The following is a 16,794-nucleotide window of genomic DNA, read 5'->3' as shown; positions in this document are numbered from 1 at the left end:
TCAGGTGGTGTCCTGTACTGTCCATATGAACAGTAGGCACTGGAAGAGCTACATGTAAGATTTGGGCACATTGGTGGAAAAGCCCAGTTCATACTGCAGGGTTGGTTCAGACTGCAGATGCAACAAAGCCATCTCCAAGGTCTGTTGAAAACAGACCTGTGGAAACGAGGACACTTGGCCTCTCACCGGCCTCTAGTGTTCCATGGGACCATTTTTTAATTCCAGTTCAACTTAATATATAAAACGATAATCATAGGAAAAGGGCATCTATTACAAGTCATATAACATAACGTGTATTTGTAAAGCGCACTTTCACCTGTGGGCCGCTGAATAACAAATGTTTATCATTATCCAACTCAATAGTACTCATTTTACCGACCTCAGAAGGATGAAAGGCTGAGTAGACCCGCTCGGATTTGAACCTGTGACTATGAGGTTATACATAGGCCCCTACAGTGGATGCATTGGTTCACTAAGCCATCGGACCTGGCTTGTCAAATGTTTGTGTTAGCCTTCTGACAAAACCTGAGGAATAAATTCCATGAATCGAGATGCAATCATCTCGTCTGTTGGCCAATGTGGAGAAGTAAAAACGTATTTTGTCTTAATTTTTAGAAGACAAAATTGTATAGGATTATTTTCTTCATTCTTGTGGTCTCTTCTTTTGCTACCTCTTTAGTATTGTCCCACTATTTCTTTTCTTCCCAAGTCTGAAATCAACAATTTTAAAAGTCACAGTTTTAATGGTTAGTTTACCCAAAGGTTCTGGGGCTTAATGTGCAAATGGAAAATAAAATGAAACAAAACAATCCTACCATAGTACCAAAAGGAAATGGGCAATAGTAGCCACAGAGCAAGCTATTTTTATTCTGCCTCAAATCACTGCTCAGTTTATTCAGGGTAACTAATAAATTAGAACATGTTGTAAGGAGGTGGAATGCCATGGAGGCTCCGTCATAAACAACACACCTTTGATTATACTAACAAGGGACTTTATCACAGTCACCACCTGTAAACTGAACAACTATTTGACATTGGACGAGCTAGTCAAGAATATGAAATAAGCTCTCTTGCTGTAGAAACGCCAACGTCACCATCTGGAACACCCACAAAAAATAATAATAATTATGTAATTCAGTGTACTTTTGCATTGCATCGCAAATACTGCAGGGGATGTCAACAGAATGCGGTAGGTGAACAATACTCCTGGGTGTGGGGGGGGGATCAGAGCTCACGCAAAGCACATTTTTAAGAGTTGGTAACTGTAGGTGACAGACAGCAGCGCTGGTAAGACAGCCCTGAAAAGGGAATACATTAAAGACCCCTTGCCGTTTGGTTTGTGCCAAAGGAGCTGGAAATAATATCCTTCGGCCGTTTTTACTGGTTTAGGACATCCGATTACTGCTCTTCTGCTTAATGACCACACGAGAGCCAAGCGCGTGTAAAACTCCCCGCAATGTTTGCAAACACAGCACTACATGTCCGACGGCTTCTGAGGACAGGGCTCAACCCTGTAAACACTGATCCAATGGACTTAGAGGTTAACGCTGGCTAATGCTGTCCGTCACTGTTGCCAGGCACAAGTGCAGCATTTGTAATATCCTCTTAGCCCTCTGTCTCTCCTCTGCGGGGAGCATCTAAATTAAAGCTCCAGACACAATGCATTTCCTAGATCTCAACCCTAATCCCTCGTTAGGCTGCTGTAATCTTTTGAAAATTTAGACCAAAGCAGGTCGACCGGTCCACTCTGTTTACTGTCGCCTTACTCGAAAGCAGAAGGAGGACAACAATGTAAATAAAAGCAAGTTGCAATATTAACACGTTGTAAAAACGTGATCTAAATGAACCTGATAGGGGCCTAGCGTTTATGTAATATGATCATGTGCTCCATTCCCCTCACTGTATTTTGGACTGACAAGTCTTTCAAGCCCTTCTGCTTTCAGAGCAACGGGAAAACACGGAAGTGCCAATAACAGACAAGCAAAGCTTGCACACACACTGCAAATTTGAAGACAACAGAATTCATTATCTACAAAATAGGCTACGTAACAACGCTGCAGATCAGCACTAAATGATGTAGGTGGATGGTAGATTTACAGCATGATGTACTGAAGAGGGTTGCAAGCAACCGTACCATAAAAAACCTTTTTAGTTGTGTAACAGGCCTGTGGCAAAAGTTAAAAATGTTCCAACATTTTATTGTGCATTGTTCCATAACAAATGTCTTTACTAAGAGCTGTTTCACCAGTCCCAGCTCAGAGCTCTATTATAAATATTTTACACACAACCATAGAATTTTCGCTGCGATAGTTATCTCAAGTAACTAGAACTCGTGGCCTAAGATATCTATAACTCGCGCCCCCGGCATGCAGTTTTCTCATCAATAATTTCACTGCAAAAGTTGCACTGATATTATCAATGATGTCATAGAAGATGTCATGAGTGATGTAATATGTGGGAGTAATTAGCAGTGGTAGGCAAGGGCGTGAATTATAGTTACCTACTGATCAGGTTTACACCAAATCACAAAAAGGTTGCTTTCTGGACCAAGATTTACCTTTCTATCAAATTTGATGTAAATTCGGTCAGTGGTTTGGACTGTAGTCGTGTCTAAAATCCCTATGGGAAATTGCATGTGGAAAAAAGCATTTTGGGACCCCCACTTTTTCTCGGTCCCTGCTTGACGGATCACCCAACACTTTTAAGACTGCAGCTGAAGTGAGCATTGTACTAATTTTGAAAATTTTGTGAAGATTCGGCAAACGTCACCAAAGTTTTTGGCAAAACAAAAAACACTTTTCCAGCAAACTAGGTCCTAATTATAACAACCGCCAGTAGATAAAAATTGTCAGTAGGTAATACTAGATATGGGAGAGGTGTGGCACAGCAGCCAGGGTGGCTGACTCGGAGTGCAGGGCTCACGGTTAGCTCCCGGCTCTGGCGGCAGCTCAGCATCATGTGACTCTGGGCAATCGCTGACTTAATTTCCCCGATGGCCCCACAGCGCCTGGATATCCTTAGCGGTGATAAGGCAACTGCTTGCACATTTCCTTTGAGGCCAGCATTCTTGAGGACAAATCCCCCACCGTAGCAGGACTTGAAAGGGCGCACCCTGCAGTGAAGTAGTGCCCAAGCGCTTTACAAATGTAGAATTATATATCTATTTCATAAAAATGATTCGTCAAACATTATAGTGAAACAAAAAAAAATTCTTCGCATGGAAACTTTGACCTAACTATAACTACACAGCAGCAAACACAATATATACATGTATACATATATACACTGAAACACTGAAATCATAACAACACCTGAATGCAGGTATTAGCCCATTCACAAATGTAATTGAAAAAAACGTTTGGGAATAGGAAGTGGCCCAAAGGACTACTCTCAACTCTCAAACAAACCACAAAAAAACCTTTTCTTTTTTAATGCAATTCTGCTTTCTATGAGGAAAACACGATGCAGTTAAAAAAAGTTGACTTATGTTAAAATACAATCACAGACCTGTTGGGACTGCTGACCCCAGCAGGCCACTATTGCTGTGATGGCATCCAATGTTAGTGAACCAGCATTTACAACCTACCTCATGAATACTGTTGAGGTAGGTCAAACGACGACCCACTACGATTCGTAATTTTGTCAAGCAACCTATTAGTACATAGAGCGGGTCTCAAAATTCCTTTCCATTCACAAAAAGTCAGTGTGCAACCACTTTTCGCGAATAAGAATTTCAGGCCCTTAGTGCACTAACATTACGAAATTTAACTTTCTTCTAATGAATATTATCCCTTTTTTGGGCTCATTGAATTTCAAAGAACACTCGGCAATACCTCAGATGTTAGCTACTAAAAAATGTGCTGAGTGGAGGAGCCAAAATGGGGGACAGAGTATTTGCTCCACCAGAGTGATCTGGGATACACTGGAAGTCCGGGACTCTGAGCGAGGGTATCTTTGCTGCATGTCGACAACAACACATGTTGGAGTGCTGGTAAGAGAAAGCATGGGTCACTGCAATGCCAGGTACAGTGTGGCCTGGGCCGTGTAATGAATCATAGCAGCGCCAGGGACACGCTGCAGGTGAAGAGCTGGAAACCTAAATTGCAGTTAACTACTCCAGGAGAAAAAGCATCAGGGCGGGGGGAGTCAACCATTATCTTGGAGAGAAGTGTTGTCATGTTCGACACCAGGCTGTAAGGAGAAGGAATGTGGTATGGGGTGGGTACAAGACTGCGCTTAAGGCCTATTAGGTAGTAGCAGGTGGATGCTGAGATCAGGATGGACCACCCTGTTTGCAAAAGAATGTGTTAAGAGCTGTAAGTAGAAGTGGTCTGTCTCTTTTCTCTGGAGGGCGAACTAATAACACCAACTAAGAAACTCTGGAAACCATGGGTGAGAGAAGGCCTGAGTGCCCCGTAGAATGGACAATGGCCCCCGGAGGTGACTGACATTAACTAAGAGCACTCTACCCGTAACACAGGTTAATGGAGGTGGAGGGCGTGACGTGAGCCACACAAACAACATGATATGGAGGGGTCTGGCATATGATGATCACTCTACATGACACCCACATTTGATGGCATAATGCATAGCTGAGGTACTGCCTGTCTTCACTTATAACTGTCTGGAAAAAAGTCATCAACAAAGCCAATAGTTTACGCCTGATAAGATAGCGCTGTATCTTCGTGACATGTTTTCGGCGGCACGTGCGGCGGGCTTCCTTCCCCCTGACCAACGCCTCGCCACCATAGTGGTGATACACAAAGATGGGAAGCCGCGAGACCGCTGCGCCTCCTATAGGCCCATTTCGCTGTTGAACGCAGAACCCAAAATTCTGGCCAAGGTGTTGGCTAACCGACTGGTTCGGGTCGCGGGCGACTTGATTCATCAGGATCAGTCCGGTTTTATACCCCATCGGAATACCGCCCTAAATTTGAGGCGGTTACACGGTGTGCTGGCTAGAGCCGAGTTTATACGGAAGCCGGCCATCTTGGCATCTCTAGATGCTACTATGGCGTTCGACACTTTGGAGTGGCCATATATTTGGGCCGTTTTGGCGAAATTTGGATTCGGCCCTGAGTTTATTGGTTGGGTAAAATTGTTATACGCTGACCCACTGGCTCAGGTGGTGGTGAATGGTAGGGTGTCGGCTCCCTTCGCACTGGGGAGGGGTACGCGACAGGGATGTCCGCTATCGCCCCTTCTCTTTGCGCTTTCTTTGGAGCCTCTCGCCGCCTGGCTGCGTTGGGAGCCGTCGTTGCGAGGCATTAGATGGACGCCGGAATTCGAAGACCGTGTCTCCCTTTACGCGGAAGACATCCTTCTATATCTCACTTCCCCCCGACAGTCACTAATGGTATTGGTGGACGTGTTGACTTCCTTTGGCCGCAACTCCGGCCTGGTTATCAACTGGGCCAAATCGTGCGTCTACGTCCTCTCCGGGGAAGCCCCCCTCCTGCCGCAAGACTGCCCTGTTCAGGTTGCTACCCTGGGGTTCAAATATTTGGGAATCTTTATCTCACTGGATCCCGCGGTCCGCTATGAGCGAAACCTTCTCCCTCCCCTCCAGCGGCTGAAGGCCGACGTCGCAAGATGGCGACGACTTCCGCTTTCACCGCTTGGACGGGCGGCATTGTTCAAAATGATGTCGCTGCCTCGCTTTTTGTACGCCTTGCAAAATACTCTGGATGTCGTACCGGCCCGCTATTTCCGGGAGGTTGAGGGTCTTCAGCGTCAACTGTTTTGGGACGGGCGGCTGCGGATTGCTCTCGCCAAGTTAATGCTTCCTTGGTACGATGGGGGGGTTGCACTCCCTGATATCAAACGATACTATTGGGTGTCTCAGTTGGCGGCTGTGAACCACGGGATATATGGTCCTGCCTTAAACCCGGCGTTCGAGATGGATAAATTCCTGCTTCCAGGTGGGGATTATAATAGGGCGCTGTACTCGGTGACCCTGGACACGCGGCTGACGGGACCCACGCGGGTGGCGGTGCGTGTGTGGCACGCAGCGAATGCTGCGATGGGGTGGAGGGATCGCTTGACTCGGGCGACGCCGCTGTATGCCTCTGGGCGGTTGGGCTGTTTGTGGAGATCAAAAGGCTTTGAGAAATGGGACATGATTGGTATATGTAAGGTGGGTGATCTTTGGGTGAAGGGAGCTTTCAAAACGTTTGAAATGCTTAAAAAGGAATATAAATTGAACGATACAGAGTATTTCCGATATGCTCAAGTCCACCATGCGCTGTGTTCGGTTTTTCCGGACGCTGCTGCCATCCCCGAGTATTCTCCACTGGAGGATAGAGTGTTGGATGGCTATGTGCCCGACAGCACTATTTCTTTGATTTACAAGAAACTCATCAACGATCGCGCGGACTTGCTGCTCCGTCTGAGGGAGGCATGGACAGGCGATGGCTTAGAGCTGGATGATGAAGACTGGGTGTCGGCGGTGGCCTCCCCGAAGGAGGTGGCGATCCCGGCCCGCCTCCGGTTTGTACAGCTGAAGATCCTCCATAGAGTGTATGTCACAGGGCCCGGTTTGCTGCGTATGGGTTATTCGATGGATGGATTGTGTAAGCGTGGATGTGGCCTGCCGGGCACGTTCCTTCATATATTGTGGGAATGTCCGGAGATTGTGCGATTCTGGAACGGTCTCCATACTGTACTGGAGGGGGTCACGCACGTGGCCCTGTTGCCAGAGGCTAGGAGGTGTTTGTTGAATGTCTGGGAACCGAATGATTGCAATGCGGCACAGACGCAGTGGGTGACCTTGGGGTATATGGTGGCTAAGCGTAACATTGCACAGCTATGGGGCTCCCCGAGGCCGCCCACGGTTGATGTATGGAAGGAGAATATGGACTGGTGTATGTTTAGGGAAAAGACGGTGTATGTGGCGAGAGGTAAGCCAGGGAAATGGAGTAGGGTATGGGGTCCGTGGAATTTATATCGAGGCCGTATCTGCGCCCCGCCTTTGCCACTAGAGGTCGATATTGCTTTGACCCCCTAGCTGCGCATTCTGCGGGAGTGTGTAATGTGTGTTCCATGCTTTGTTTTCCCATTGCCCCCCTTCACCGCTTCTGGACCAGAATCGTTTTGGACACTGTATGTTGTTCCCCCGTCCTGGGAAGAGCACGCTGCTATCTCGGACTCTCATTGCCTTGAGTGTGTGTTATGTTTAATAAAAAATGAAACCGTTGTCTTAAACCGCTCCTGGCCTATGGCCATGGTCTGTTATAGGTGCTTACGGACTGCCGGGTACTTTGCCGCTGGTTCATTTGAATGTATGGCGTTACACTGCGGGCCCTCGGGCTCTATAGCGGCCGGCCCTGGTGGTTGTAGGCCCTTGTATGTCTTTTATTGTGTGCTAACGGTTTCTAATAAAATAAAAATCCAAAAAAAAAACAAAGCCAATAGTGCTTGTCTTTTGCCAATGCTTTCTGCTGATCCTAAAAAGCATGTGCTCACATGAAGGAAAAAAAAGGCCCCAGAGTGATGTTCTATACACGCGCACATATGCATCATATTCAGTGCGCACACGACCTACACACAGGTGCACGTGTGCACACATTGAACCTGCACAGAGCCTTTATCCCAACTGTGCAGCAGGTGACCCTATTTTAAAAGGTAGGCACTGGCAGTTGTCCCTCATAACCCATTTTTAACTGAAGCTTACAGTAGTGAGGAGCTCTCGAGCACAGCAGAGGTCCAAAAACTAGACTTTTCACAAGCAAAAAATTAGGCATTCTCATAGATCATTATCTCCTACCCAACAATTATCTTCTGTATCATGGCTCTTATAGAAGACAAGCTTTCCATTACCAATGCCTAAAATAACACAGACAAATAGCTCCTTTTATTGGTCGGAGTACACCTGGGTGGATTTTCAGTCTAGAGTCTTTGAACAGAACATCACATAAATTAATTGGAAATCAAAATGGTCAGGCAAGCTTTCCAATCCTCTCTTGATTTAAAAGCATTGCAGAACATTTAGGTCTTTATGAACACTTTAAATATATTTTCTACATAATCAATCACAGGAGAAAAGATGCAATGGAATTATTGCTGATTTCCAGACCTTGGCAGAGTGTTCCGGCTTTCTGCGGGGTGGATTCCTCACATATGTAGGGATATGTCTAGTGTTACTAGCAGCCTGGCAGGCGTCACATGCAACGACCTTCTACATATGCTGTATTACAAACACTCCACATGATAAGTCGTGGGAAAATACTGATCGTTTGGCTCTATAGAGCAGTCCGGGGCATGTGGGAGTGACGCTTCTCCCCCTCCAACAGTCCTAGGAACCTGATCTACATTACCTTTTTAGTGATAAAGACTGGCAGACTGTGTTGGAACACCCTACCAAGATCACACGTAAAGTCTGATTTAAACTTATTCAAGTCCATATTGTACACAGACCTACCTTATGCCACTGAAGCTTCGTAGACTCTTCCCTTTGATATTCCCAGAATGCCCTAAATGGCATGGTACACCACATACAGACCCGATACATATGCTCAGTGGCTGTGCAATGCTATGACCCTCTTGGACTGGGGTACTGGCCACAGTGACTGCAGTTACCGAAAGATCGGTTACGGACAGTCCCAGTGCCTTTCTTTGGGGATATATACACAACCTAACAAGGAAAAAAGAATTACTCGCTCTTTGGATCTGGCTCTCATACTTGCTAAGAGAGGAATCATTAGACGTTGGAACTCTTCAGCACCTCCCAAGATACTTAGAACACCGAACTACAGCGCTGGGGACCTGGGCAGAGCACTTTTTTCTGCATAAGGAATTGAAACAAGGCTTAAGATGCCCCCTATTACAGCCTCTGGGACAAACTCATGCAGGAACATAAGGTGCTCCTTTCAAAAGATGACAGGCCTCCTTGAGCCAATGATAGGTTCCTACTTGCCACTACTCAGTCTCCCAATATGCCCCCCCAATAACCTCCCTTCACCCTCCTCCCCCACCATAATCCTGATATAGTGCCCGTCTCCCACTAAGTGGATTACTAAGCTTCTGTGGGTGTTCCATATCTTTTACTGGGAACCAAACCCAATTTGTTTGTTTCAGTGGTCATTCATTTCCAGGTTAAACCCCCTCCCCCCCACTTATTGTTTAGATGTCAAGGATTTACATTTAGCAATAATTAACAAATACCCGTTTTTCTGCAATGTGACCTTTGAATTGTATATGCCATTCCCCACCCTTTTTTTAATCTTTTTTGTTTTTATTGTATATCAATGTATACGTTCGTAACTCGATGTGTATTGCAGCGTAAAAGAGAAAACAATAAAAGTGTTTTTCTTTTTTTTTAAAGATGAAACATTCAAGAGGAGGAATACCAAGTGTTCATTTTCCTAATAGCACATTATATTTCCTAAAACACAGTCCACAAATGAGGATCTTTTCAGAGGAACAGCTATCTCCATCTTGTGGCACACTAGTGTGCCTCAATAAGATAAAGGAAAATGATAAGTACATGTAAAGATAAGCGATAATTCCATCAATGTTGTGTAATGGCATTCGTTTCTTGCAAGCAATAAAGATCTTCACATCTCCTTTGTTGGTTTTACTCACAATCTGTTTCTGTCTATCTGCCTGAGCTTCTTCTTCAAGATAAAGTTCTTGCCTAATTTGTTCAAGTTCATCACGCTGCCTTTGCTCCTTCTGGATATGTTCTGCAAGCTAAAAGGTAAAAAAAAAAGGATGTATTAACAAACAAAGCATATGTAATATTTTCAACTTTCTCAAGAAACATCATTTTGGAACGGAGTGACTTGATCTTTATACATGTGCAGGTTTGTTCGTCTTTCTGCATCTCTTGCCACCCTCCAAATCGTTCACACTCACACACTTTCACTTGTATTAATAACCAAAAGGATTTCCAGTCAGTAATCACTTTCGAAAGGCTCATACTGTATAATCAAGTAGCACAATGTTGGTCCGAAACAATGCGTGAACTACAATGAAGTACTGTGTATATCCCTGCAACGTATTATAGAGCTCTTTCTAAGTCACAGAACAATAACTACACTGGATAGTATTACTCACCTTTTACTCACCTAGAGATTTTAGTCGTGGCCCAGACAAGGCAGTACAGTGCAGGTGTCAGAAAGAAACCAGAAGCACCAGGAGCTGAATGGTCTATCACGGCGTAGTGAGCAAACAAATCCAAACAGTTCTGGCTGATCGCGTCGTCATGGGCCAGCTACGGTGTCGAGAAGACCCGCAAACAGTACCTTTTAGAAATGGAGGGCGTCGGCGACCTCTTGTTGAGCTTCCGAAAGCACGGCGTCCGCAGGCATCGGCTTCAGCGGCGGTGCAGGAGTCGTCGGGGCCCCTCGAAGTCACAGATCGATCTCCTCTCTGTTGAAGTCAGGAGCGCTGGCGTAGGCAGGCGTCGGGTGTTGCGGTGCGAAGTGCAACAGTGCGGTACGAAGTGAATGCGGTGTTCGTCGCGGTGCTGGCAGGTCACGGTGTAAGCAGCGGCGTCACAGTTGCTGAAGTGCTGTCGGCTGACGAACTGGTGTCGATGGCGCCGGCAGGCCAAGGCTGCGGTGCGGGATGAGGGCGGTGCATTGTGCAAATTTACGAGCGGTGCCATCAAACCACGGTGCAAGCAGCGGCGTAGATTTCGGCGTGGAGCGGCGTCGTCGGGGATACCAAGGCGTTGTTGCGAGGCGGTGCGGAGAGCAGTGCCCACAGGTCGCAGAGTGAGCAGCGGCTCAGTGGCAGCATCAGCAGGCGTCGTCGGTGAGACCAGGGTCACGGTGCCTTCAGGACACGGAGTAGGCAGTGGCGTTGTAGACATCATTGGGTTGCTTTTCTTCTGTAGCAGCACAAAACACACAGTGCTGGGGGCAGAAGAGCTTGAAGTCTTTGCTGTTCCTGAGACTTCTTGAACAGGGGGCAAGCTCTACCTCAAGCCCTTGGAGAAACTCACAAAGTAGATTGCAAAAAGTTCAGTCCAGTCCTTTCACTGTCCAAGACAGAAACAGCCACTGCAGGTCAACACAACAAAGCACACAGCAAAGTGGTAGTTCCTCCTCACAGCTTCTCCGGCTCTTCTTCTTGGTCCAAAAGAGTTCTAAAGTTCAAGGGTCTGGGCCCCAATATTTATATCCCAAAAATCCTTTGATCTTTTCACCAGAGTGTCTGTGCCTGGCCAGAACCAGTTCTGCCTTCTCTGGTGTAACTTCCTGGCAGGTGGGGGAGACGGCGTTGTCAGAGGCAGACCAGGCCCTTTGAGGTGCAAGGAAATCTCCTCCCTCTTCCCCCATCACAGCCCAGGTCTATTCAGCCCTTTCCTGACCCACTTACACTATCTGGAGCCACTCCCGCACCCCAGCCTTCTGTCATCCAAAACCCAGACAGGCAATCCACATTCCAGCAGAGGCACATGGGATGACTGAGCAAGAAAATACCTACTTTCTAAAAGTGGTATTTTCAAACACAGAACGTAAAAATCACCTTCTCTAAAAGATGAATCTTTAGATTCTGAGTTCAGGCATACTAAACTTTATTTTCTTATCTAGTTCCACAGCCAGGTATGTTTATAAGATGTTATAAACAAACTTTCCATTCTGTCCTATGGGGAACGGGTAGCCTTGCAGTAGCGAGAAACGAAATGGGCCGTAATTCGCTACCAGGACATGCCACGCACACCAGGGCATGTCCTACCTTTCGCATACACCGCACCTGGCCCACAGGGGTACCTGGGGCCTACCATAGGGATGGCAGACATGTAAGAAAAGGGAAGGTGGGGGACTGGCACGTGTGGACACTTGCCAGTTGACATGGTGGCATCAGACCGCACACGGGCTCTGCGATGGCAGGGCCGAATTACCTTTTACGGGCAGTTCGCGTGGGTGGCACAATCCAATGCTGCAGCCCAACTACGGCTTTTGATTTACAGGCCCTGGCACACGCAGTGCACTTTACTAGGGACTGACACATAAATCAAACAGGCCAATCATGGAAACACCAATTTATAACACATTTTACCACAGGAGCACTTGCACTTTCCCACTGATCAGCAGTGAGAAAAGTACGCAGAAACACTAAGCCAGCACCTACGGAGTCAAAACCGGGAGGTCAGAAAGCAAAAAAACTCAGGTAAAACACGCCAAAAAATGCCAAGTATAACAGACGTGTTGTTGTCTAGCAGATCAGGCTGAACTTTTTCTATTAGAGAAGGACCAAGGCTAAATTGTATGTGGGTGGTCTTTCTTCGTAGTGGTGCACCGAGCTAAAAATGATGGACGGAAGTACAACCCAGGTTAAATACAAGTGGCTAAGATTAATTCAAGCACTCCATCCATCATGTTTTTTGTTTTTGACAATGAAAAGTCATAAGGGGCATCATTATGCCCATACATGGGTCCCATACATTAAAGTGCTGGAGAACACAATCTGCACCTCATTGATGAGGCCCAGCCAAAGAATGAAACGTGGGTTTGGTTGTTGTCCTGTGTATATGGGGCGTGATGTAGCAGATCAAGCTGGACCAAGACCAACTAAGATAAATACTAAAACACCTTCCAGCCCACGCTCCAGTTGAGTTAACCCTTCATTAAAAACTGTCCTGAGCCTATGAGCAAGCCTTTGACACAAGAAAACCCAGGTAGGGGATGCCAAATGTTCGGCCTCATTTAGACATAGATCAAAGGACGGAGTCTAAACATCTCGAAAGGCAGCCACTCCTTACGCAGCTCAAGCTCCTTTCTACAGAAACTGCCAAAAACCAATAAATAGAGGACTTATGGATGCAGCTTCTCCTACTAAGCTCCAAGGATCTGGGACTCCCTCCCATACGAGATTTGCACCAAAATATTGGCTGTTCCATTGAAAAGGAGTCAGAAGTATTTATTATGAAAAGATACTTCCCACTTTGAACTTGTCCCTGCGCCCTACAAGGTCATTCTCGTCTGCCAGTGACCCTGGTAGTTTTGTACATACAGGGAGGCACTATTCATCCATTGGGTTGGCCTCCTCCCATCTAGCAATAAGCCCAACAGGAGTTCCTGTGGCGATCGATCCAGAGATGTACATTTTTCCAATGGTCTGTTCCTGCAACTATGTTGACATTTGTTTGTTAACTTATGTTTCTGGCAATGTTACACAGTCGGGTATTTATTGTACTATTGTTAGCTTTACTTTATTGTTACTACTGTTTTATTACCAATAACATTTTTCTATACACTGTGCAACTGGTTGTTTTGTACTTCACTCTGACACTTTAGGGTTATTTTCATGCTTAACAAAACTCTTTAAATAATAAGAAAATTAATAAACTCAACTATCATCCACGACAGCCTGATCCCTTCTATTTTTGAACCTCTAAAGAAAAAGTGGGACACTAGAAAAGAAAGAGGACTACCTCTATTCTATTCAGCAGAACTTACCTTCAGGGAAATACCAGACACATCAAACGCATGATGGGAGAATTTGGTGGCGCATTGTACGATTAATCAGAAAAGCTCCTTTACCCAAACTGCGATACATCTTCCCCAAGGTTATGGACTTACGTTCTTGAAAGAAATCCTTGCCCTAGTCTTAAATGTATACTTCACAGCACAAAAAATCCTATGATTAGATGGAGTCACACTAAAGGTGTCTAGGGAGGAGTTTGAGCTGATAATGGATGATCATAAGCAAATGAAATGTTCATATATGAAGACAAGACAAGTCAACATAGGATCCAGCAGTGCCTGATCAGGGAGATAAGATGTAAAAATGTGGTCACAGGAGTATATGGGACATTTGACAATGCAAATAAAGAGGCGTAAGTGACCCGTAGAGAAATGACCACAAAGATGATAGCCATCACGACACATAGATGATGATCATCTTCACATACTCTGGCTACTATGGCTATGACTGGATCACCATGGACCCAACATTCTCTTTAGAACTTTAGAGTGACGTATCTGTAGTGCTAAGTACACACTTTATAAGTACCCCTAAATACATTCATGACGAGATTTTCTGCCATTCCAGAAGACAGGAAGGACAATAAGCTTGGGACTGGTCCAGGCACTCCAGCGCAGCATTCTACCCTGGAATGACGGTGATCGGGAGAACATATGTCTGTTTCACATACACCTGAGTTTGGTACTGCAACAAGATTGCTGCAGATGGCAATCCTAAGATGCAGGGTTGGCTGATACTGGTCCTTCCCGGTTCCTTTGTTTTTAACTACGCTTCTTGCTTCAGGACAGAGTGTGTGTAAGGTCTAAGGCAACGGGCACTCCTTCACTTCTTCTTGTGGCAGGACTTACTGCTCATCGGCCCGCAAGCTTTCTGCTTTTCAATTGCTGCGGGCAATCAGTAGGGATGAAGTTCGAACCCTAGTGAGAATAGGAGAATGGAGAAGGTCCATCTCCGAGAGATCCCCATAGGAAGAGCTAGGCTCCACTCCTCGGTACAACCCTCCTCAGAAATAGCGAAGCGAACTGGAACTTGGTTTCCCAAATGGAACTAACAAAATAAAGAACTTGTTAGCACAGTAAGTTAGCAGCAGAATCCTCAGAAGCTTTATCACGTGATGCAATGGAAGCTGGAACAAAAAAACCCAGATGGAAACGGGAAATGAAAACAATACCGTAAAGGAAGTCTTACGAGCCAGAGACAGGGCTAGTCCTCTTACACCTGCTGTCCCCTTCACTGCACATTGACCAAAAAACAAGACTGGTTGTGTGACCTCGTACTTTCGCACTCCTTATGTTACTCTCATCTCCCCAGGGTGAGGGTGTGCACATCCATACATCTACACACTTCTGTCCTTGACTTCCACTAGCCAGGGATAGGCACATGGTTAGAGGGAGGCCCTTGCACCAAGGGAAGCACACAGACTACACATATGCAACCGATCACAAACAAGACACAGAGCTTATATAGGGAGATGCTGACAATGTTTGGTAACAACGCACACGGCTTAAGACAGAAGTGTTAAGGCAAAAGCTTCCCAAGCGGAACAAAGGCCGACAAACACCAAAAATCAGGGTTCATAACGTACCATGTTTTGGAGTGCAAGTTTCCGCTGTTCCCGCTCACGGACTTCAGCCATTCGATCTTGTTCTCTGCGCTGTTGCATGTTAGCAAACTCCATAATTTTCTGGTTTTCTGCCTCCATTTTTTGACGTTCCATTCTCCTCCACTCTGCCTGCTGCTGTTTAAACTCCTCTATGTATCTTTGAGTTGCACTCATTTTTTCAAGTTTTAGCTGCCTCTCCCTGTGTCGATAAAACAAGTGCATTCTTTATATTTCAGAGTAGCGTTGTGTGGTTGCATATCGACATCTACTCAAATTATACTTTATATAGCTCAAATGCATACGATTAATTACTGCAGATTTGGACCCTAGTTAGACGTTTAAAAATGTGGTGTGAGTGACCCTTATGACCACGAAGATGATAGGCCTGACGACGCGTAGATGATGATTTATCTTCACTATAAGCTCCGGCTACTATGGAAAAAGGTCCTAAATATGAATTCTAGAATAAAAGAGAATAAAGGAGGGTGCATGTGGCGCTGATATTTGGTATTTGTGAAAGTAGGTGGAACTGTACAGATAATGCCAAGACGGGCTGCTTCAGCAACAGACAAAATGCACGGACTTCGTAGGTTTATATTTTTCTAAGGCTGTTATGCCCTTCAAGGAAACAAAAGTATAAGTGGTGATGGAAATAGACGAAGTGCAGGTATTCACTATCACAGAATACATACTTACTACTGGTGAAGTGAATGTACTCTTCCGACCTTGCACCAGGGCAGAGACGTGCTGGTACTCTCCCTTCCAAATGGTACCCAGTACCTGTGAGCGCGTGCTCAATTAAAGCACTGGGTATAACATAACAGAGCAGAGGCCACACGGCAGCAACTCAACCACTGACAAGAGGCGGACGACGTGCAGGTCGAATCAGCCACAATGACAGCACAGGCTAAAGTCAGAGATGTTTCTCTAGTGTATAATTTTAAAAGTGGGTTAAGAAGTCCATCTAAAACAATTGGGTTGAGGTAGAAAATGAAACACTTTTTAAGGGGTTTGACATTTATTCGTTAAGCATTTGTTCGCTGTGTGCGAATGTAAATGCACACTTTCAAAGAAGGTGGGCAGAAAGGAGGGATACTGACAGGCACCGCCGAAGGAAGAGAAGACAAGACCAAGAGGGAGAAAAAAAAGCAGGAGGACAAATATTATGGCGGTGGGACAATTAGTGGGGGACTAGGAGGATGAAAGAGTGGGAGAGAAAAATATGGAAGCGAGGGGGTGGAGAGATATTATGGTGTTTTGTCACAGAATAAAATATCCATATGCAACCACAGCAATGCTCCAGGACATTAAAGGGAGCTCTGATTTTGGAAGTGTTCTTGGCAGTGCCAGGGATGGTAAATACACACCAATAGTCCACCCTATCACACAAGTCCAAAAGCAGTTTTAAGATCCACCCCTCGGTCTAGGAAGGTCTCTGTGCCATTAGTTTTCGACTTTCTTAGACCCTGGTAATTTGAAACGCCAGCTCTGTATGCAAATGTACCTCTTTTTCAACAATGCCTCACCACCATATCCTGGGTGCGGGCTATAACATGTGGAAGGTTTGTGGTGGTGGGAGGATGATGGAAATGAAAACCCGTTTTGCAACTTTATAAACAAAGCCATTTGGCGTCAAGACACATAGTGACATCAGACACCCGCCATGTGCCTTCTTGGCGCACACCAGTATTGCTGCCTGGTCTTTCAACAGTAGCAAGTAGAGAGAAGGCTGAAGAAAAGAAGACATAGGGTAA

At 45.7% G+C, this 16,794-nt stretch overlaps 1 protein-coding gene across 1 annotated transcript in view; it reads right to left on the bottom strand.

The window, feature by feature from the left end:
- The window catches only part of MNS1 (meiosis specific nuclear structural 1), a 240,942-nt gene that overhangs the window by 35,266 nt on the left and 188,882 nt on the right, over positions 1 to 16,794 (bottom strand). The window contains exons 6-7 of the mRNA XM_085644126.1: positions 15,023 to 15,239; positions 9,583 to 9,690 (exon numbers count right to left, since the gene is read on the bottom strand). Coding sequence (XP_085500252.1) covers positions 9,583 to 9,690; positions 15,023 to 15,239 — 325 coding nt within the window. The remainder of the gene's footprint in view (positions 1 to 9,582; positions 9,691 to 15,022; positions 15,240 to 16,794) is intronic.

The sequence above is a fragment of the Triturus cristatus genome, chromosome 3_1 (genome assembly GCF_964204655.1).
Source record: "Triturus cristatus chromosome 3_1, aTriCri1.1, whole genome shotgun sequence".
NCBI classification, from domain to species: domain Eukaryota; kingdom Metazoa; phylum Chordata; class Amphibia; order Caudata; family Salamandridae; genus Triturus; species Triturus cristatus.
This window is presented reverse-complemented; position numbering and strand designations above follow the sequence as displayed.